The sequence below is a fragment of the Triturus cristatus genome, chromosome 7, assembly GCF_964204655.1.
Source record: "Triturus cristatus chromosome 7, aTriCri1.1, whole genome shotgun sequence".
NCBI lineage: Eukaryota > Metazoa > Chordata > Amphibia > Caudata > Salamandridae > Triturus > Triturus cristatus.
Genome location: NC_140590.1, coordinates 1,512,562,920 through 1,512,586,776, shown reverse-complemented (window position 1 = coordinate 1,512,586,776; position 23,857 = coordinate 1,512,562,920). Strand labels below are relative to the sequence as shown.

Sequence of the window (23,857 nt, the reverse complement as noted above, 5' to 3'; positions counted from 1 at the left end):
TACTAAGTATCAGGAGAGTACTGGAAAAAAACGTTGGGCGTCGACGGCGCGGAAAAAAGGGAACTGACGTCATCACGCCGACGTGGGCCTCTTATGGCTCCGGTGACGTCATACAGAGTCACAAGCGGAGCCGATGCATTATGACGTCGCCCACGTCGACGTGGAGTGCTGGGGAAGAAAAGTTCCGTGGAATGCTGGCGCAGGGGATATTCACAAGGTGAGGAATCCACTGGCAGATGTATCCATCAGAAAAGGCTTTATTTGATAATAACATATCTTAAAAGCATCACGTTATATAAAATTGTATTGCACATATATACAAAGACAGGTTTAAAAAACTATTTACATCAAGTATAAAATTAGGTTAATTAATCAAAATGTAATCACAATTTAACCATGAACGTTATGATACATATTAAACATTTTGTTCAAGCCTTTTTGTTCTAATGGACCAAGTCCATGATAAAAACTTTAGAGACCACAAACAAACAAGGGTCGTGTATCCGACATTAAAATGTGAAGTGCCTCATTATGGTGCCTGGTACCCAACAAACGACAAATTGGTTTCAGCCAACTTTTCCGCGGGGACACGTATGCCGGGCAGGCAAACAGGATATGGGCAACAGTTTCTGCTTTGTTTTTACAGACTGGACAGTATAATGATGTTTGGGATGGGGGTTTCCAGTGGGCAGTAAAGGCACGCACTGGAAGGACCCCCACCCTAAATCGGAAATACAAAGCCCTATCAACGGGTTTCCAGACAATGTCTAGATAGGATTCCCGAAGTGCCACATCCTTTATCTTTAAAAATTCTTCCGTTAGCCTACATGGAGTAGAATCAGAGCTGGCTCTCGCTGCAACCCACCTCCAATACAGGGTCTTTAATGTTGCCTTCGGGGGGGGGGGGGGAAGACCTGCTTGACCAGGCTTCGTTAAGGCCCAGTTCACCAAGTAGAAATTTTACATCTTTTAGCCATTTTATTTTATGCCACCCTGCCATCGACATAACTTCTGATAACCCCTTCGCATAAAGTGCCAGTTCCGGGACTCGCCATAGACGAGCCCACAGGAGCAATGGCCGAAGTTTTGCTAGATCTTTAATAGTATGACAACCTAGATGGAGCAGTAGGGGTACCATTGGGGGTACTCTGGGGAAGTAGCATAAGGTCCCTTAAGAATTTCTTTTCGGACCTAACCAGCTGATCTATGTTAGAAGTACCCCACAGCTCAGCCCCATAAAGGGCAGAGCTTACTCCCTTTGCTTTATAGATATCAATGACGGGGGCAATCGGTCTAATTAAGGAGGAGCGCTGTTCCTTAAGGAGCGCCCCCGTGACCCTCTTATGGCTGAGCAGCATTTTGGAAAGATGCGGGGACCACTGCATAGTATCTGATAAACGTATACCTAAATAGTCAAAAACAGTGACCCTTTCTAGGGTTATATGGTTAAGTACTGGGGGTCGCCCAAGTTTTTTCGGGGGGTTCAACACCAGATATTTAGTCTTATCTGTATTAATTACAAGCCCTCGTTTGGTACAGAAGGCCTGGAAGTTATCTAGGAGGATTTGGAGCCCCACCGGGGTCTTGGAAATTAAAAGCGTGTTGTCAGCGAATAAGAGGGTATGAATTTGCTCGCCTGCCAGGGAAGGCGCAACAGATGGAATTGACAGCAGGTGCTCAACCACTCCATTCACATATAGTGAAAAAAGAGTGGGAGCAAGAACACATCCCTGGCGGACCCCTCTTTCCACTGGGATTCTAGTAGTTTTTTGGCCCTCAGTGCCCCACCTCACTTGTGCAAAGTTTCCTTCGTGTAACCTCACTAGAATTGATAAAATATTTGGTGGGATCCCCATATCGAGCAGTACTCCCCAAAGACGTCCCCGGGGTACAAGGTCAAAGGCAGTCCTTAAGTCTATAAACGCTAGGTAAAGGCTGCCTTTGCCTATAACAACCACTTTCCAATAGATTAACAATAATCTGAAAGCCTGCTCTATTGTCCCAGTTCCAGCCCGAAACCCCGCTTGGTACTCAGAGAGAATCTTATGTTCTTCAGCCCATTGTAAGATTCTCTCGAGTATCACCTTTCCAATAACCTTCTGGGAGGAATCTAATAGACTAATTGGGCGATAATTGGAGGGATCGTCCCTGTGGCCCTTTTTGAAAATAGGGACGACCTCAGCCCCCTTCCAAGACTCAGGGATAGGGGCGCCGTTATCGATGGCTATAAGTAAGGTGTAAATAAGCTTCCCCCAGTTAGGCAAGTCAAAGCGGAGCAAATCTCCAGGAATACCATCCGGGCCATCTGCCTTTTGGGTCACAATACGACTAATCGCATTTTCGACTTCCTTTACAGAAAATGGGCATGTTGTACTATCACCTGGAGATATATGTAGACTCAATAAGTCTAAATCGCTAGCAGCTCCCTGCTGAGACATATATAATTTAGAAAAATGATCGACCCATGACTGGCCAGTGATGTTGCACGTTATAAAATTGCTATCGGGGCTATTCCTAGCTCTAATGGTTTTCCAAAAGAGGCCCGCATCCCTCCCAGCACTGGCCTCTTTTAGAGTTTGCCAGTACTGGTCCTCCCACTCCCTTTTGGCATTTGCTGTCACCAGATTATACTCTTTCCTCGCATGTTGGATCAGAGGTTGAGACTTCGCCTTAACTGCTTTAATTAGAGCGATCTTCTTTTTCCTACAATTAGATGTATACCAGCCTGGTTTACCCATGGGCCTCTTAGGGCCTCTCCCGGCCCCCCCTCGTGTTTGTACCAGGAATCGTTTTCCCACCAACTTGGTGGTATTCTGGAATACTGCCGTTATCTTTGAGAGATCACAGTGGTCTGAGCAGATCATGTCCATCTCATTTTGTGAGGCTGCCAACAAAGCTCCTATAGACTGGACTTTCCCTTCATCCAAGACAACTTTACACCACTTAAGGCGCCTACCACAATTTGATAAAGTAACTTTCGAGGTGGACTTCATTTCACTTAATACTATTAGGCCATTTACACTCGGCCATAAGTGCTTTAGGCTCAGGGAAAGAAGGTTGTGGTCGCTGTCTACAGTTGGTAATATGGCCATGTCCTTCACATTTTGCCAGAGTCCAAAATCAAGGAGAATATAATCAATCCTCGAGGAGTGATTGACCCTGTTATATGTATGAGCCCCAGAGGGATCTGAAAAGGTACGGCCATTTACTGCTCGTAGCCCAAACACCATGGATAGTGCATTCAGTTGGATGGCCCTTTGCGTCCATCTTTTAATTGGCTGGATTGTAAGTGGGGGTATGCCCCTCCTAGCATCATCCTCACTAAGATCTAAGATATCCTCTGTCGCAAGGGGCTCAAATGTACAGTTGAAGTCCCCTGCGACCAGGACTTGTGTACCAACTTAACAATTTCTAAGTTTGCTTTCTAGTATTGCTACTGTCAGAGATAGGGACCCGCCTTTACTTCCCCTTGCATATATATTAAATATGTCAAGAGTTTTCCCCCTATTAGGGCCTCTAAGTGTAATCCTTAAAATATCTGGTGAGTTGCATTGTTTTTGTTTGATAGTGCAACCCAGTGAGATACTCACCCAGGAGTCCACCTGAAGGACGACCCCTCCCAGTGGTTGAAGGTACCGCTGGTATAAAGTAGGTAGTGTAGCCGACTCTGTAGTTAGCTTCTAAACTCCAGGTCTCCTGGAAGATACAGATCTTAAATGTCTCCACCAGGGTATTCCACTCTGGAAGATCTAACTTCCTGGAGATACCTGCGATATTCCAGCTAACAATCTTTAAGGTTGAGTCGGCCACTACTTGCTCGTGGGAGCATTTGGTCAATACACTAGATAAATTCGTCAACTCGGCTACTGGATCTAGAGCCAAGGACAACGAGGGAGGAGTATTCAGAAGGGAGACGCTACTCTGATCAACAGATTGGGCTATTGGGGTCACGGTAGTAACAATAAGACCAGCATGGTTATCCCAATTGTTGGTCAACCCAATCTCAGATTTGAGTTTATTAGTTGATGCCACCCGCTCCATACCCCAACAATTATGCTCAGCGATTAGGGGTACTGGCCCTAGCCTTTCCCCCGATTTGGTTGTATCAGGGGGGAGTAGAGTAGGAAGGGTAGGGAATATCCCAAGGGAATGTGTCAAAAACCAAGGCCTATAGGGCCTTTTATTATCATCAGCAAGAGGCAAACAATGAGCAAGGGCGTAGCCACTGGGTCAGTACCCAATATCTCTTTTACAGCAGCAATCTATTCCTCTGCCAAAGGCAGCAGATAGATGCATCTCAGGGTCCCCAAGAAGCCTTCCTCCAAAATGTTTTCCATTACTCTGCCTTTGTTGTCGATAAGGGGGCTGCGAATAAAAGTAACCCAAACCAGATGTACCAATTCCGGTGCCATCATGCACATTCTGTTGGTTACAGATGGACCTTACAACTCGCGCATCCCTAAAATTGACAACAATACAATCCCCTGGGATATCCTTGATCCTACTACCCACCCAGCCAATTCGTCTAACAAAGAGAATTTGACCATCGAGTTGCCTTGAGATGGGTCTATTGTTATTTAACCAGAATGTGGGTTTGTTTTTGAGCTCACTAAATGATTCCGATTTACCCGGTGTTAACCGTGGCACTCCCGTCAAAACAACTGCATAGGGCATGCAAGCGGGAGGCAAATTGATGTGGGTAGAACTAATGTCGACAGTATCAGCTAAATCAGATTTTTGAGATGAACTGGGTGGATCTGCCCCCTGCCTCACTGCAAAATTGCAAGTATCGCCACCTATCTGGCTTAATGTAGACACACTCCAGCAAGTTCCCTTGTTCCCTTTGGGCGATGGTTGCGTTGTTGGTTTACTACCTTTATGGTTTAGTTTGGCCGGGACAGGGGAATTACTTCCACTCAGGGGTTTAAAGGCATCTTTTTGGTTTGAGGATGCATGTTTGCCTGATTGTGAGAGGTCAGCCATAGAGATTTGCTTCTGTTCAGCAATGACAGGGACACTTTTAGAATGTAATTTAATTAGAGTTTTTACTGAAAAAAAAATATCAAGGGTCCCTTGTTCAAAGCGGTCCAATCTTTCTGCTAAAACTTTAATCCTCTCAAGCACTGGCAATATAAGAGACTTCAAAATCTGCTCGATATTGGCAATAGAGAGGATTTCATTAGCAGAGCTTGGAGAATGCCCTAAATTTGGACTATCATTAAGCAGCGGGGCAATGTCAACACTGGATACTCCGCTGCTTACAGGGGCATTACAAGATTTGTTAACAGGTGTCTCTATTCTCTCGCAGAAGCTTACATCGGCTAATATGCCACTTCCATTATCTAAAATGGGCACAGTATCAAATGCTTTGCTATTAGCAGCATTCTTCCCCTTTAGTATGTTCTGTTTAGCAGTCACTTTCTTTGATTTATTACCACCTACATTCCCTTTATCAAGTTTCGAGTTTAGGCATTCCTTGTTACCAAGCTGTGACTTACGCCTAGCCTTTCGCCCTCTAGTGATTATGCACGGGCTAACACTACTTGGGCTAGGCCTTAGATCAGAAACCAACATTGGGCTTAATGGCGTCTGTGGACACCCATTAGCTGTGGGGTCTACGGCCTGAGGAGAAATATCAAGTGTGACCTTGTTTGGGAAAAAGTTAGGCGTTGCTGATAACCTTGTAGGTAAAGGAAGAAAATCGAGAGATGTATTACCCATAATAGAAGTTGTATCCTGATTTATCGGAATATGGTGGACCCCTGGAAGAGCAACAGAAGATGGAAATAATGTTGGGTCCTGTGAGTGGACAGTGAGCACCGAAACATTAACAGACGGAAGGGGGGGTAGAGAGCCAGGAGGAAGTGAGAGGCGGCGTTCTGTGCTTTCAATAGCATTAGCCACCACCCCAATGGTTTTCTGCAACATGCGATCTATAGCAGTTAAGCTGGGTAGTGGAGGCAGGAACAGATAACACAGGATTATGCTTTCCCATATTTTAACTATGATTAATACAGGTATAGCTGCAGATGGCAGACAAGCTGGATAAACAACATACACCAACCAGCACAACACTGTAGATATCACACCAAGCAGGACTATGGAGTAGCTCTTTCAAAACTACGATAGCTATGTTACCTTAGGAGCGCCTGTTGGTGATGTGGGACCTAGAGCGTCTAACAATACAACAGGCCGCAAACACACAGGTACACAAAGCACAGAGGGGGTGGCCCAACCCAGCCTCCCCGGCCACTAACGGCCACAAACGGTCCCGCCCTTGTCCCGGGCTTCTCCCGGCACGTCCCCGCGGGACGAGGGACCAAAGCTGCCTAAATACTCCTCCTGGCGCCTCCAGATGTCGTGGCTGACCACGGGGTTGCTGGGACTTGTGGTCTACAACGGAGCACACAGCGGAGCCAAGCCCGGCCGGCGGCCAGCTAGCGGTGATTTTCGCTGGTAGAGGCTGATAAAGGCTAGCGCCACCTCTGTGGACACAGTTCCGCTGGAAATTCCGCCAAAATAACAGGTATGCCCAAAAGTCACAATGCACTCGGCGGAGCCAAGCCCGGCCAGTGCAGTTCACAGAGCGTCCCCATGGGTGGGGTCTCCGAGGCCGAAATCGGTCCGGGGACTGGGGCTGTATGCTTCTCTTCTACATAAATCAACCGGTGGGTCCCAGGGGATGGGGCCCCCAGGCCCAAATATGGCCCGGGGAGAGGGGCACGTACCCCATTCCACCTTAAAAAAAATGAGGCGAGCCCCGGGGCCGAAATCTGCACTGAGAAAGGCTAGGTGTCCCCCTCAGAGGTTGGCTGCCTTTGTGGACTGTTCACAGGCAAGGCCCTGGAGCGTGGGGTTAGCCGCAGGTCAGGCCCTGTGGTCATCTCCCTCCCACACATGCCCTTGGCCGTGAGCGGCAGCAGTTGGATTAACATATGATAAATAAAAATTACTTTACATTAAACAATCTCTAGAAATTCACAGAAAAAAAATCCAAGGTTACAGGGACATTATAGTTAATAAATAGCATTAAAAAACCGCAGAAACGCACTGGAAAAAAACAAAGGTTACAGGGAAGTTCTAGTTAGGTTCAGATTTTACACACAAAACCAAAGTTCAGCAGTTAGAGTTAGAGTTCTCGCAAGTAACTATAACTCGTGCCCTTAGGTAACTATAACTCCAACCCTCGCTAATTACCCCACATATTACATCCCTCATGACATCATCTTTGACATTATGAATAATATCACTGAAACAGTTGCAGTGAAATGTGGGATGAGAAAACTGTGCATGGCGGGGGTGCGAGTTATAGTTACCTTAGGCCACGAGTTATAGTTACTTGAGTGAACTCAAACTATAACTGCAGAATTTCTATGGATTTGAGTGTGTAAAATCTGAAACTGACTAGAACGTCTCTATATCCTTTGTTTTTTCCAGTGAACAAAAAAAAAATAATATATATATATATATATATATATATATATATATATATATACACACACACACATACACACACACACTCTTATGTAATTAAAACTATTATTAGTAAGATCTGCGCACAGAGCACAATAAGGTATTGATACAAACGTATGCTATGAACAGCTCAAAGCAAACTCAAGTTAACCAGTGATACTTAACATCAAAACAGCAAACACTGAGATCCTCTGTGATCCCAAGAGGCACAGAAGCTAATCCGGAGCAGAAGGGGACATGCTGTGTCTAAATGGGGCTCTAAGGTGGCTTTGGAAATATTCGTTCTACCCACATAATTATGCCCTTGCCCAGGATGCCATCACCCCTCCTCAAATTCAAAATAATCTTTGTTGGGCCAATTAGGACATAAAAAGACATACATTTTATGAATTTGGCAAGCAAACAACAAGGATATTTCAGGTCAGCTACTAAACATCTATAAAATAAAAGTTTTGTAATGAATGCACATTTTAACATGTGCATCCATAAATATGTTATAAACCTGCCAGTGACTTCCTTATCCTATATGAATACATTTTACAACGTTAAGGCAAATAAAATCCTTGCAATATGGAGCCTTAACCACCTGCCAAAATTCCCTGTTATGATGTAAATTATTTGGCACATTGTAAAGAGGCCCATGCCTATTCTCTTTTAGTGGCTATTCTACCATTCAACACAGTTTTGTATGCCAACCTGCGAAATTGTAGGTCTCCTTAAACACAGGGCTCCTTTCATAAGGCAGCCTTAGGATTATCAGGAGCATTAGAACATGCTTTGTCAAACCAGGAATAAGCCTTAACTTTATGACTGGTCGCATAGTCAAATTGCTAAAAGGTATGAGAGATCATATCAATCAAATTTAGAATAGTTAGGGGGGTCACTATGGTCCTTCAGACAGGTCATAAAAACATCAACTTTATCAGCTCATAAGAGGCTGGGTAGTTCTCCCCACATTTCAGCTGGAGGGGACAAGTGCTAGATCCTTGGCATGGGTTTCCCCTGTATTTTTGCCTTTGCCTCCTGTGTTTTTACTGTGTGTTGAAATGTGTTTCTGCTGGTCTAGATGCTTTGGGCACTTTTCCACTGCTGTTCAGTGCCAAAGTGCAAGTGCTCCCCCTGTAAATTGTTGTCATGGATTGGTGTTTCCATAATTGGCTTATTTGATTTACTGTTAAGTCCCTAGTAGAGTGCACTGTGTGTGCCCAGGGCCTGTAAACCACATGCTGCTAGTGGGCCTGCAGCACTGATTGTGCCACCCACATGAGCAGCCTGTAAATGTAACTCAGACCTGCCACTGCGGTGGCTGTGCACAGGTTGGTACTGCCATGTCGACCTGGCAAGTGCACCTACTTGCCAGGCCCTAACCTTCCCTTTTCTTACATGTGAGTCACCCTTCAAGTAGGCCCAAGGTACCCCTGTGGGCAGGGTGCGGTGTATGTGAAAGGTAGGACATGTCCTGATGTGTGTGGCATGTCCTGATAATGAAAAGCTGCCAATTTTGTTTTCCACTATTGAAAGGCTATCTGTTCCATAGGATAGAATGGAGTTCATTAATAACATCTTATAAATGTAACTTTCCATAGGTACAAGAAAGGAAGTTAAAGTTTAGTATATAGTTAAGTTTAGTATATATACTAAAAGATGCATCTTTTAGTAAGGATGATTTTTACATTCTGTGTTTAAAAATACCACTTTTAGAAAGTGGGCATTTCATTGCTCAGCCATCCTGTGTGCCTCTGCTAGGTTTGTGTACCGACTGTCAAGCTTTGGAGTGACAGGGGCTGGGGATGTGCATTCTGTTAAGACAGCCACTTTGGGGGGTGGGGGGGGGGGGGTGAGGTGTGTCCTGCCTTTCTTGGGTGAGTCAGGGCTTGGTTGCATTCAGAGCAGGGGAGGAGATTACTTTCACACCTGAATGGGCCTGGTCTGCCTTGGACAAGGCGGTCTCCACCTCCTGCCAGGAAACTGCACCAGAGAAGACAGAACTGGTTTTGGCTGAGCAAAGAGCTTCTCTGCCACCGAAGAACAAAGGAATTTGTGATATAACGAGTGGGGCCCAGACCCCTGAACTTTAGATCACTTTTGGAATTCAAGAAGACCCTTTGCCAAGGAGAAGAACTGAAGAAATGGAGGAGAAGTACTGCCCCTTTGATGTGTGCTGTCTAAGGTTGGTCTGCAGTGTCTGTTTCTGTCAAGGAAAGAACAAGGACTTTGCTGTGTGCTGTGTCCCCTGCTTGAGGAAGATCTCCAAGGGCTTGAAGTAGAGCTTGCCTCCTATTTTGAAGTCCCAGGGATACAAAGACTTCACCCCCAGCTCCCCTGAACTTCCTTGCTCAGAGTTCTGACCTGCCAAGAGGTGCTGTTCTGGGCCTCTGTAGGTTGTTTCTGCTGTTGGGAGCTGGAAAAGTAACGCAGCGAAGAGAAGCCTGACGAATCCGCACCTGTTTCCGGTTCTGTGTGGACTACCGAGGGCTCAATTCCATCACCAGGACTGACGCACGCCCCATCCCCAGAGCTGATGAGCTCATAGATTGGTTGGGAGCTGCCCAGTACCTTAGTACGTTTGACTTAACGTCTGGGTACTGGCAGATTGCCTTAACTGATGGGGCCAAGGAGAGGTCTGCATTTTCAACTCCGGTGGCACTACCAATTCCAGATGATGCCTTTTGACTTGAAGAATGCCCCTGCTACCTTTCAGAGGTTGGTCAACCAGGTGTTGGCTGGACTGGAGGATTTCAGTGCCGCCTACCTTGATGACATTGCAGTGTTCAGTGCCACTTAGGAAAAACATCTGCACCTCTTGTGGGAAGTGTTGAAGACTCTACAGATGGCATGCCTCACGATCAACGCCAGCAGGTGCCAGATCGGGCAGGGCTCAGTGGTGTACTTCGGACACCAGGTAGGAAGCGGCCAGGTGGTGCCCCTACAGCCTAAGATTGACACCATTCAGGCGTGGGAGCCCCCCCCTCCCCCCAAGACCCAGACAGTGAGAGACTTTTTTGGCCTCACCGGATATTACAGGAGATTTGTCAAGAGGTATGGCATTATTGTTGCCCTCTTGTCAGAACTGACTCCCAGGCAGCAGCCCAGGAAGGTGAACTGGACTGACGTCTGCCAGAAAGCTTTTGATGCCCAGAAATCTGCCATGTGCACGGCGTCCGTGCTCAAGCACCAAACTTCTCACATGAATTTGTGGTACAGACAGATGCTTAAAGCATGGTGTGGGGGCTGTGCTCTCACAAGTGATTGAGGGCAAGGACCAACCTGTAGCCTTCATTAGTAGGAGGTTACTTCCACAGGAACAGAGGTGGAGTGCGACTTAGAGCGAGGCTTTTGCTGTGGTCTGGGCACAGAAGCAGCCGAGGCCCTTCTTGTTTGGGACTCACTTCCGGGTTCAGACCGACCACAGTCCCCTCAGATGGTTGATGCAGATGAGGGGTGACAACCTAAAGTTGTTAAGGTGGTCCATTTCCCTACAGGGGATGGACTTTACGGTGGAACACCGCCTTGGTACAAAACATGCCAATGCCGATGGTCTGTCCATATTTGTTTGCCGCCAGGGGGACTCCATTGTATTACCGATTCTGTTGCCCTGCCAGTCGTACTCTGCCATTATGGAGAGGGGGAGAGAGAGGGGAAGAGAGAGGGGGAGAGAGAGAGGGGGAGAGAGGGGGAGAGAGAGGGACACAACGTGCCACAATGCCTATGAGATATACTAATGGCAGAACAAAATTCCAAACAATATGAAAAGAATGGGCCGCTGTCATGAAAACAGTATGGCTACGAGATATCACAAACCGGATAAACAATACAAACGGCAAAGGTTTACCACACGTACCTGTGTACATCACCAGCATACGTCCTGTTGAGATTTCCCATAATTTAGCCACCGAGTCTTTTCCACTTGACAGAATGTACTTTGAATTTTTGGAAAAAATGGCAGAACACACTTCGGCACCATCGTGTGCTTTCTCGTATGTAGTGATGCAGCGGTTTGAAACACCGTCCCACAACTTAATACTGCCGTCCCTACTGGAAGATACATACGTGTTGGCAGTTGGGTTGTAGTTAACAGCAGTGATGGCATCCTTGTGCTGGTCATTGGGATTGCAAGAAACAAAACACTGGAATGTGTTAATATCATAAAGTCTCAGCGTAGGGTGTTGGGTCCCTACGGTTATAAAGTCGCCAGATGGGTGAAAGGAAATGGAGCGTATCATTTCAGCCTCCTGTTAAAGTATGGAAACATATATATTAGTTAGTATAAAATGAAACACATCAAACAATTAAAAACAACCACCAGCAAGAAGATAATATGAAAAACACGGCACCTGAATAATCTTATGGGCCACAAACATAGCAGCCCCATTACCCTACGGACTAAAGTCTCATGCTTAGGCCCTTATTCTAAGGTCTGACATTCAAAGAATCTGCAACTGTTCAGCTGAAAAAGTTTCCTCCACATATAAAAGATTGGCAATACAGGTTATTAACAAGCCCGATATCATCGCTGAAAATGTGGTGAAGTTGCACGGCTTTAAGATCCTATAACAGCCGCAATAAAACTCTACGTTGGCAGTCTTAAAAGACTTTGAAGCAAGGGGATATTTAACAGAAAACGCCAAATACAATAGAAATAATAATATTGAATTTTTCATGTTTGTTTGGTTCTCACCTGGATATACTTGAAGGCCCTTTTTGCAGATGGCTTTGAATAATCAAATAACTTCACTGTAAAATCCTTGGATCCTGATGCCAGAATCTGCTCTGAGGGGTGGAAAGCTAGGCAAGAAACTTCATCTACATGATCATACAAAGTCCGGATAACAGGATGGTTTTCCATGTTCTGTTGTGCTGTCTCGTTCATCATAACCTGTGATGGTCAAATTCATTAAGACATTACATTTAAGCTTGACAGGGAAACTTTATTTAATTAACAATTCTCATTATTAAAGTAGAAGTTTAAATAGAGAGGTGTGGCGGTCAAGCAAAATCCACTTTTATGAACGAGCAAACTTAGTGCAACCTTCTGGAGAAAGTTCCGAGATGGGGCTACAAAAAGTTGCTAAGAAATAAGCTTCGGATTACAAGAGAACCTTCAGAGAGAGAAGTTGGTATATTAGGATTGTCCAATTAATCAGAATTATAGCAAAACACACAGTGCCCCCCCTCAGACGCTGAGAAAATTCAATTTGCCTCAAGGCTATTGATTTTTAGTTTCTGATAAAAAATCGTTGCCAAGTGGGTGCCACAAACTCGGCCTCCATTTGGCAAAGGGTCATTGGCTTTGATGAAGCCATTACGATAGGGGCTTCCTGGAAGGCACAGAAATCTCTGCCAGTTTGGCACGGATTTCGAAATGTGGCAGGCAGTGCTTTGCCAGGTTCTAAGTAAGCCCTTATATCTGTTCGTCATAAAATACGCATTTGGTTTGGCTGCTTGAAGTCAGTGTATTTCTAACCTACGTATTCAGTCAGCAGGCAAATAGGGAAAATCCAAACTTTGAACATTTTAAATCCAGGTTCCAAGCTGAGCTCCCCATTCATCTGCAATAGCAAATAAGCAGCAGGAGTTACCAATTGTTATCAAAGAAACTGGTTAGTCAAAGGTGCTTTTTAGCTCAATTGAGTTTTTCCACAAGTTGTATTCTTTGAAGACATTAGCGCTCCATCTGTAACATTTAGTTTTCTAGATTTCTATCAAGTTTTGCTACGGATATTGATAAAATGAATACTTTGCTAAGTACTTCTAATTTAAGATTGTTGAACACTTAAACAAAAAGTTAAAATTACTTGCAATAATACACATTTTTTAAATTGACAATCAATGTATAGCGCAGAATAACTTTTAGTCACAGATCACTGGCCATTAACGGAGTCATTTGTCTGTGTATATGCACTTCAAAAAGAGAAAAAGGGATTTTCTTCAACAAAATGTTGTAGTTCCATTAAATTGAACAATAGGTTATCATCGGATTGTTAAACTAGAAAGGGTCCCCATGATTTCCATTAGGTCCACAAAGTTTCCCCATGGGGCCGACATGTTCTCAAAAAGCAATACAATGTGACGTGGCCTATTATCTTTACACACTAGGGTCTCAGCCAACCAGAATAGCTATCCTCTATGATGTTGCTTGAGGGAGAAGGCAAGTCTGCTTTTCATACTTTTTAATGGATTTCTGGTTCTGTTTTCCTTGTTTTCACATAATATCTCTATTAGAAAAGGTATAAAATGGTGTCTTTCCTATAAGCAGGATTTCTCAACAAGGTCATTTTTAAACATTAAAATGTATCTAATGAAATTTATTGCAGTACACCATACAGGCTAAAATATCTCAATTTGAATGCTTTAATTTCGAAGACCCGTTTACAAAGAACAGAGAGAACACCCCACCAGCCCACTGTTGTCCTTTGTACACATATAACTTAATTTCATTCACTTACTGGTCCTTGTGTCGGACTGCAATCTAAAGAGCAGCAGTAACTGAGATGTTTCTTTAAAAAACAAAGTCAACATTTCCAGGCATAGTTTATTCTGCCAGGGTCTGCCTATTTTGTGATAGCTATAACAATCTAAAATAGTGCACTTACAAGAAAGAAAACTATAATCAAATAAAGAGTGTTAGGGGGAGCAGTCTCTGAACTTACAAACACTGATGTTACTGGCCCACCACCACTGCATGCAGCTGTTCAAGTGAGCAGGTCCTGTCAGTCACAGGTCAGCATTTAGCACACAAGAAGTCAACTGAAACTGGACCACTAGCCTTGGAATACACAACAAAGATAATAATCATCTTACCCTCAAAATGTAGGAACCATGTTTTTCCTCTGAACATTCGAAATCCTAAATTAAAAAAAATAACAGGCCTACTGCACATAGGAGTAACATTTCTTTCTACAGAAGGTCGAATAAAAGCTCCAGTTGCTGTAAACTGTACAAAATATTAAAAGACAGTATGAAAGAAAAATGTGTTACTACTATACCTCAATCGGCATTGCACTTTTTGCCAACATTCGCTCTGTGTCAAGTATTTTTATGGAGGCATCGGCAGAGCCAGTGGCTATCAACTGGCCATCTCTACTGTATGTGGCGATGCGGCATGGCGCTTTGTGGGAGGTGACATAGCAGGTCTCATACTCGGACGCTTCCGGAGACATTGTCTGGACATCTGCATCAAACTCCAAGTCTATTCCTGTCCCTGGGGCGACAGTATCAGAGCGTCCAATTGCATACTGAACTGCACTGTCATCGTTTTCCATGCCTAAAACAAAAAGAAGCAAATGTAAAAGACTTCATATACAAGTTTTAAATGGGACAGCTGCAAACTGTAAAAGCTGCATACACTTTTTCGATGTAAGCCATGCAGCAGGAGGATACAGTAAAAATGCTCAGAAGAGGTCACTGGTGCACTAGAAGCTGTTCAACAAATAAAGGAGTACTTGAAAATGGTAAATGCAACTAGACAAATCTGCATTTTTATGTACAAATATAAACCTGGGGGTTAAGATAAATTGTGTGTTTTAAGGTCAACCAGTTTCTGACTAATGTTCCTTCATTAACTTGACATGGTAAGGTGTTGGGTACAATTTTCGATTTTGTGGGTGCAAGACTCTTCGCTCAACCACTTCTTCAATTGATCTACATTCCATCAAATATTTATTGTTCAGCGTCGGATCCTAACAACATTTATGTACTTGGAATTCTTCCCTGTAGTCATGGAGGATTTAGTAATACTTGATCAAATACTGCCAAAAGAAGCACAGGGCAGAGACACTCCATGAGCTTTACCCCTTAATTGTAGCCCCCACGAGGAGGACTCCACGAATGCCCCTCACCAATTTCAAATTAAACTTTTTCTGCACCATGTAGAGGTTATTGAACATACTCTGGCGTGACTTCTTATCAATGACTCATCAACGTCTGATGCCCCAAAACAAGTGTTGGCTCTTTTGTTACAAATTGTTTTATGAAAATCAAGATTTATGGACAATCATGAGTAAAAAGGAGATATATATACAAAACAAGAATCACAATTGGGCTGTTTCCCACCTCTCTGATAATGGTCAAGACTAGCACATCTGAACAAAGAGTATGGATAATATCTGAAAGGTTTAAACTGCTGCTAGTGCAAAGCTAAAGTCACACATTTTTCATCGGTTCTTTGATAATAAAACAGCATATGCAAAGTAAGTCGATTACTTGAAGTTTACTTTCAATTATACATACTTTCTTTGCTATTAAACCTGCTACCGAGCAAATGCTTAAAAGTTCAGATCTAAAAATCAAATCCAACATTATCATTTAATGGAATCCTCACCAGACTGTGCCACAATGTTTATGCAAAAAAAGTCTTGGCTATAGATATACAGGCAACGCCCTGAAGGTTAGATGAATTGTTTATCCATGGTCAGGAACTACTTTGCTCTAGGTGCAAATCAAAGAATTGCAGGACACAATGAAAACAGGATTGGAATGCCAGAGCAATGAAGGCCTTTACAATGCTCTTATGTTTTTATTTTATGGATAGACAAAGTTTGAAAGCTTTGGCATGTTCTCGTGTTTGGTTTTCTTTTTACGTATAAGCAGTATTTGAACCAGATCGATGCAAAAGTTATCACTAACCTCTAAGGAGCCTAAACCCAGCTGTATTTTCCTGGTTCTGTACACTCAGCTTAACAACCCCACTTCAAGAGTGAAAGAATGACAGTAAAGAGTTGGGAGCCAAAATGATGCAGTGGAGATCTCCCCTGAGGAGGCGGAATACCTGCCTCGTCACCCTCAAAAGTCAGTGAGTTTGACACACCACTTCAAGGGAGGGGAGCAAACAGGAAGCACATCAGCCCAGTGACTCCGGCAAGAGCAAAATCCACTACTGCATTTTAATGTTTTGCTCTATGGGCAGTAAGGTTAGAGCTCAGGCTGAATCTCTCTTAAGAGATAGCAGACAAACCTACAGCAGCTTACTTACAACCTTAAAACGAAATGGAGGCTGCAGGAAGGTTCAAGATGCCATTTTATATCTAAAGAAATCCTCCCTCCTTGGATTTGACTCTTAAAAAGTGGGGGAGGAAAAATGCCAGCGGATATCAAATCAAGGTGCAGTCATTTCACAATAAGTATGAGCACGTAATGGAAGGGATGCTTCTGAACATGTAAAACCGGGCTCCAGTCAAGTTAGAATGAAAATAGGGGCAACCAACCTTCAACAGTCTATTCAGAAAGAGGGTGGTCATCATCAAGCCCTTCTTTTGGTAGGCAAGGGAATTCCATCATGACAAGGGCCACAAAAACACCCCTAACAATATTTCTGCATTGTGGATACACTCTTCGGATCAACATGCAACATGCACATCTCCTCGTATTGTCAGAGAGAGGGAAGACAGAATAAAACCACAAACATAGGAGCTGGGTAATGGTTTATGTTACGTGAAGTTTAATATTTCTTACACCTACGCTAAAAGACTGACTCTGCCTTCCATATTGGTAATGGCAAGTAGATGGAATGCTTTATGTGGCGCCAGAGTGAAAGAAAGAAGTATTGATGCCTTCTAGCTAACTGACAGTAAAAAGCAAAAACAGTAGGAGGTAGAAAAACAATTGAGCACGGAGAAAGGTGAGAGAATTCTGTTAAAGTGTGTGTCCCAGAACTCACAGTATAAGAAGTCCGAAGCCAGAAAATGTTTTTTTTCCGCTTTAGTCACTACAAAAATCTCAAAAATTTAGATCTAAAATCAAATTAGGATCTTAGAAGACATGCAAATCCAAACTGTGTGTACACCCTTCCAAAGGAAGTAACACCAGTGAGAATCTGTCTCTTATGCTCTTTGCCCCAGAAGCTCCTGCGATGGCTTGTAGTCTCCCATGCATTAAAAAAACTGTTTGAAATCACAAACGGTTTTAATTGGTCCATGCCTTGCAGCTAAATTGCGGACATGATCAGGAATAAGTAATTATATACCCTTCCACCACTGCATTAGATGGTATGCGGGGCTTGGCAATCCACAGCTCCAAACTTCAACCACCACCAACCTACACCTCGAAAACGAGCAAGACCCTGCAACACATACTGCTTGAGAGATATAAAACTCCAGTGTCATCACAAACAGGATAACAGTAAACAGTACTAAGTAAAGTAGTGTTTTATCAACTGAAAAAAATATTGGAACCATAATCGGTTGTCAGGGAAAAGGACAGGTGCTATAGGGTATCAAGAGAACCCCTTGTAAAATACCAAACTGCGGGGACTGTGCAAAACGCATCTATTTCATCATCTTAATTTATCCATGTTTCCATGCCCAAGCACAGATCTTGCTCTGGATATTTTAATTGTGCAACTAAAGGGATGCCATTGGTTCTCCGTGCTCTCATTTGAGTTAGTTCGCAGATGTGACTGTCTACAGCTATGACAGCCCTGTTCCAAGATCAGCAACTCTGAAACCAATGAGAAGCCATACAGTCCTCTTGTTGTCAGTTGCAAAGGGAATGGGAGTAGGGGGCCTCAATCAGAAAACATTTTCCATCAGTGAGTATGAATTAGTTCTCAAAGTTCAATAGTAGGTATCAAGTACGTCACACAAACAGAAGAATCTGTGCACGCTTAAGCCACAGTGTTTGCTAGTTTAAAATCTGGCACCCCTTGCAATTATTACCAAAATGGCGGTCAAACAACAAAAATGTACATCTTCAAAAATACCTAAACAGCCATGTTGCACCCACATTTGCTGCAAATTTCCAACAATTTAGACACAATGAAATACTAAAGTCCCTTTCCAATTCCTGATGAAAACAAGCAATGGCTGAAAAAACAACGAGAAAAACAGCAGTTCACTTTCAGTAAGGGTTAGGGAAACAAGGAATAGGGTGTTGTGGGATCCTCTCGGGGAGCGTGATAGAACATCATTTTATCAGTCATAAGGCTCTGCGGGAACTGCAAAACTAGGGACCTTAAAGGGACGACACCCTTGCAAACAATACTTATAGTGATCGTAATATAATTTGTTTTTGTAATTGGTTGTAAATGTTATTTTTTAACAAAAGTAAATATTTTATGCATGATGCTTCAAACGTGTTTCAGGATCCCACCGGAATTATTCTGCCAGTCATCAACTGGTGAGGATGCTATGACAGGAAGCTACACATTTTTCAAAGAAGAATTAACAAAAACATGTCCTGAAATTTAGCGTATTGTGGTAAAGAGTTTAAAGCATGTTCAAATAGTGATGATAGCCGTGCTAGAGAACAACTGTAGCTTTTTTTTTTTTAAAGCTTGCAGAACTACCAACGTGGAGAGCAGAAAACAAATATTTTGTTAATTATTGCTGAATACAATGTATTAACCGAAAGAAACGGGATTGCACAGATCTGTATATCTTATAGACATGCAGCACATCAGTAACTACATCAATCGGTTACATCTCCAGCAAGGCAAAGTTGTTGAGGTCTGCACTTTTTAAAATAGCTTCTGCTCAACTACCAAACCAGCTGCCAGTCCCACAGTAAAGAAAGACCACGGAACATTAATTAACAAGCATTGGCATAGCCAATAGGTCTCGCCTTTGGGACCTTATAAGTGTTTAGCCATGCAACAGTTGCATAACTAAATACTTATAAGGTCCCAAAAGCGAGACCTATTGGCTATGCCAAGCGGCCGCGAAAGTGATCGCGATCAATCATCAAAGCGGCAGCGAAAGTGAAAGTATTCGCGGCGCGCGCTCACGCGCACATGCACTGTAGCTCTAGGCTGGCCTGGTAGCACTTTTTGGAGCCCTCTCAATAAGTCTCGTCAGACCAGCGCATGCGCTGGGTCAGGCAAGAGCGAAAAAACAGCAATATCACATTAGTCAACTACAATTTGAGACATCCAACATGGTGGAAACAGGGGAATAATACAGGAGACAATGATGCCCCTCTATTAAACATTGCAAACACAAGGCTACAGGCAAATACCTCAAGCAAGTCTCCATCAGCAATCTGCTTTCACTGGTAGTTGAACAATCTAATTATTTTTCTGCATAAACATTTGATCGCCAATAACCCAATTCAGAAAGGTATTTATGGGAGTAGGCCTGACTTCTTGCTGGCTCAATTGTGGCTTACTCCTGTATTTTGAGGAGTAAGTCATATCGAAGCGTGGGGAAAAAAAACTTTTTGAAGTAAGTCATCAATGTTCAATCATCTAAACATTGAAAAAATAATGTAGAAAGCACTCTCTATTGGACTGCATGCACATACATTTTTTGCTTTATGAACTTTGCACACCACAGTCTCCTGTCTCCTCTACTTTGTCTGCCACACTAAATCTGCACATCTTGTTAGAAATGCTGATCACCTTTTACGTCACTGGCACAGCACTAGTCTGGATCTCATCTTACTCGTGAAAGTATTCCTACATCTTATTATGCTCTCAGCATTCAACACTTTCATTGACAATAGTAGATACTACCCCAAGGATGTTTCCTAGATTTCCTCCCGTTTTAATTTGACAATATATGTATATGCGACCGTATCTTTAATAAACAAAAGTGATTCTACCCTGTCAAGAAGTGAAAAAAAGTGATTATAAAATGTTAATTTTTAATTTTAATTTATAATTTATAATTTACGTAATGGTAAGTAAAGTTAATTAGAGTGATCCATGAGATGTCACGGAAAACACTATGTGTTTTTAAAATACCCCTCACACACTATGAATCCCATAGTGTCATGCTTCATCATGGGGGTCTTCCCGTCCCTCTACGGGGCGGGGCGTGCTACTACCTACGACTACGTGGGAGCACTGTTGTTATGATGATTAGGCTTATGTGTAGTGCAAGGGATGTGAGTGTTTAGAATTATGTGTGAAATATAAAGATTAAAAGGACCCTGGCTAGTAGAAAAAACAATGTTATTCTGTTCTCTAGCTGGGAGCGTTAAAAATGGGGAAGAAAGTAGGAGATCTCACAAGTTAGTGGCTACCTACTGGGTCAACATGTTTCGTAAGCAGTCCCCACTGCTTTACTCATCAGGACCAATAAATAATCCCTTAAACACTGAAGGGAGTTAATATCCAGGTTTATATGCCTATTGTTCTGTTTTGACAGACTTTTATAAAATCTGCGCCCAAGGGTACACTGACCCCAGTGAAAATAAGACCAATTTGGTATCTGAAAAAAAGAAGGAGAAAAACACCAATAATACAAGGCTGCTTCATCGTTGTAGGGTATAAACACATCACCATACTTCAAGTTCTTCTGGATGAGAATTCAATTGGTATCGTTTTCGTGATATATTTTTCATTCAATATCAGAGTGGGTAAGGTAAATTTTACTCATCACCCAAATTTTTAGAAAAACGAAAGAAAAAGGTAGTTAGACACAGAGGACAGACTATACGTAACATTACCACAAAAACAAACATATAGGTATTGTACTATGTGGATACACTGGCTGTATACATATATATAGTATAATACGCGTGATGGCCCATAGTCATTCGCTACATGTAAAAATCGTAATGTACATACTTTAGTTAGGCGTAATGTTCAGGCTTCATGAGCACACACTGGAAGGGAGGGCGCCTGGTTTACGTCACTGCAGGATGGTAAATATCGTGTTAGTTAGAGAAAGTGGCGGCCGCCGGTGAAAGGCGAGCCTTCCAACATCCTGACCTAGTTTAAAGACTTGGCCGAGTCTCAACTTACAGTTAGTAGGATCATTCCTCGCTTCCGTATGCTTCCGTGCTGCTCCGTCGATGTAAACACTGGAGTGTGCATCGGTGTTTTTATTGGCAGGGAGCAAGCGAGAAGGAGACGCGCAACTAGAGCGTGAAAGGCTTCAAAAATGGCCGCCCGAAATGGGCTTTTCGAGACAACAATTCTTCACTTCCTGGTTACGGAACGTATAGAAATGAAAGTTGTAAAAGGCATCATGATGCAAAATAAAACAATTGGTACATATGATACATCAATAAAAAAGACGGATTTAGATATGCCAAAAAGGGGGAAAAAAAGGTTTATGCAAGAATGATTTTAGCACCGTGTTGTCACTACGACGTAAAAAGGGCACAAAGGTCGGCCAAAATCAGAAAAGAAAAGAAAGGTGCCAATAAAAACACCGATGCACACTCCAGTGTTTACATCGACGGAGGCATACGGAAGCGAGGAATGATCCTACTAACTGTAAGTTGAGACTCGGCCAAGTCTTTAAACTAGGTCAGGATGTTGGAAGGCTCGCCTTTCACCGGCGGCCGCCACTTTCTCTAACTAACACGATATTTACCATCCTGCAGTGACTTAAACCAGGCACCCTCCCCTCCAGTGTGTGCTCATGAAGCCTGAACATTACGCCTAACTAAAGTATGTACATTACGATTTTTACATGTAGCGAATGACTATGGGCCATCACGCGTATTATACTATGTATATGTATACAGCCAGTGTATCCACATAGTACAATACCTATATGTTTGTTTTTGTGGTAATGTTACGTATAGTCTGTCCTCTGTGTCTAACTACCTTTTTCTTTCGTTTTTCTAAAAATTTGGGTGATGAGTAAAATTTACCTTACCCACTCTGATATAGAATGAAAAATATATATTTAGAAAAATATATCACGAAAACGATACCAATTGAATTCTCATCCAGACGAACTTGAAGTATGGTGATGTGTTTATACCCTACAACGATGAAGCAGCCTTGTATTATTGGTGTTTTTCTCCTTCTTTTTTTCAGATACCAAATTGGTCTTATTTTCACTGGGGTCAGTGTACCCTTGGGCGCAGATTTTATAAAAGTCTGTCAAAACAGAACAATAGGCATATAAACCTGGATATTAACTCCCTTCAGTGTTTAAGGGATTATTTATTGGTCCTGATGAGTAAAGCAGTGGGGACTGCTTACGAAACATGTTGACCCAGTAGGTAGCCACTAACTTGTGAGATCTCCTACTTTCTTCCCCATTTTTAACGCTCCCAGCTAGAGAACAGAATAAAATAGTTTTTTCTACTAGCCAGGGTCCTTTTAATCTTTATATTTCACACATAATTCTAAACACTCACATCCCTTGCACTACACATAAGCCTAATCATCATAACAACAGTGCTCCCACGTAGTCGTAGGTAGTAGCACGCCCCGCCCCGTAGAGGGACGGGAAGACCCCCATGATGAAGCATGACACTATGGGATTCATAGTGTGTGAGGGGTATTTTAAAAACACATAGTGTTTTCCGTGACATCTCATGGATCACTCTACTTACCATTACGTAAATTATAAATTATAAATTAAAATTAAAAATTAACATTTTATAATCACTTTTTTTCACTTCTTGACAGGGTAGAATCACTTTTGTTTATTAAATATCAGATAGGAGGTAGGTTCTATCCTAGTACCTCTTCACTCCCTCTCTTTGATTAATTCTTTATGCGACCGTATCACCTATTTCAACATTCTACACAGGTGACATGGAAATGGATTTTTCTAAACATCTCTCGCCGCCAACCTAAAATCTCCAATCTAACTGACAACACTAAACAGCTCTTCACTCACTCGTGCTGATCTCCCCAGCAATAGAGAAATACTGCCCTGCACATAGTCCGATCAACGACTGCGCAGGTCTCATCCCACACCTTGCTTGAGTTGCACCTCTACAAATAAAAAGTGTTAAAAAGTACTCATTGGAAATGTCTCTGATCTTATATCACCACTCATTAACATGTCTCAATGTAATTTTCCCACTGCCAACATTCTGATATACTATATGCTTTGTTAAGAGTTTGTTAGAAATACTACTGTTTGAACAAAATCATAAAGATGATAACCAAATGTCATTGCCCTCATTAAGGAATCAAACAAAATTTCACTTACCCACTTTGATGAGATGAAGTAGCTGCTCCGAAGGCGCGCATACAGCGTTAGGCTTTACCTCATTTATCAGACCATTGGCAAGGTTGATGTACCCGTCATACAACAACTGGCTGATCATAAGCTTATAGAGCTGATGACGATCTTTCAGTGTGATTCTTGATCGATACATGGTGTGTTACTAATACTGTACTACAGATAACAAAGAAGAAAATAATTAAATTTTTTGCTTTAATGACCATCTGTGTCACGTAAAAGAATCACATACTGAAATTATTAGTCAAGACTTAAATAACATAGATCCAAATGTGACAATGCCCAATTTTTCCATCACCACCTACACACAGTTCTTGTTATGATATGCAGTAGGTTAAATACGGCAAATTCTGAGTATCATTTTTTCAGACAATAGATTCCAAAATAAAAATCAAATTTCCGTTGAAATATAGTGAAAAAACAAAAAAAGCGAAATTCCGTTTTTTTTTGCTTTGTCTCGCCAGCCTGATGTAATCAAAATAATTCATTTTAAAAATACATATGTATAA

General features: G+C 42.6%; 1 protein-coding gene across 2 annotated transcripts in view; it reads right to left on the bottom strand.

The window, feature by feature from the left end:
* CSTF1 (cleavage stimulation factor subunit 1) overlaps positions 1 to 23,857 on the bottom strand; it is a 69,766-nt gene that overhangs the window by 18,150 nt on the left and 27,759 nt on the right. The window contains exons 2-5 of one of the 2 annotated variants that reach the window (XM_085619267.1): positions 23,316 to 23,504; positions 14,460 to 14,737; positions 12,152 to 12,349; positions 11,315 to 11,705 (exon numbers count right to left, since the gene is read on the bottom strand). In XM_085619267.1, coding sequence (XP_085475393.1) covers positions 11,315 to 11,705; positions 12,152 to 12,349; positions 14,460 to 14,737; positions 23,316 to 23,484 — 1,036 coding nt within the window. In that variant the 5' untranslated portion in view covers positions 23,485 to 23,504. The remainder of the gene's footprint in view (positions 1 to 11,314; positions 11,706 to 12,151; positions 12,350 to 14,459; positions 14,738 to 23,315; positions 23,505 to 23,857) is intronic. The other variant, XM_085619268.1, reaches the window with a different exon arrangement.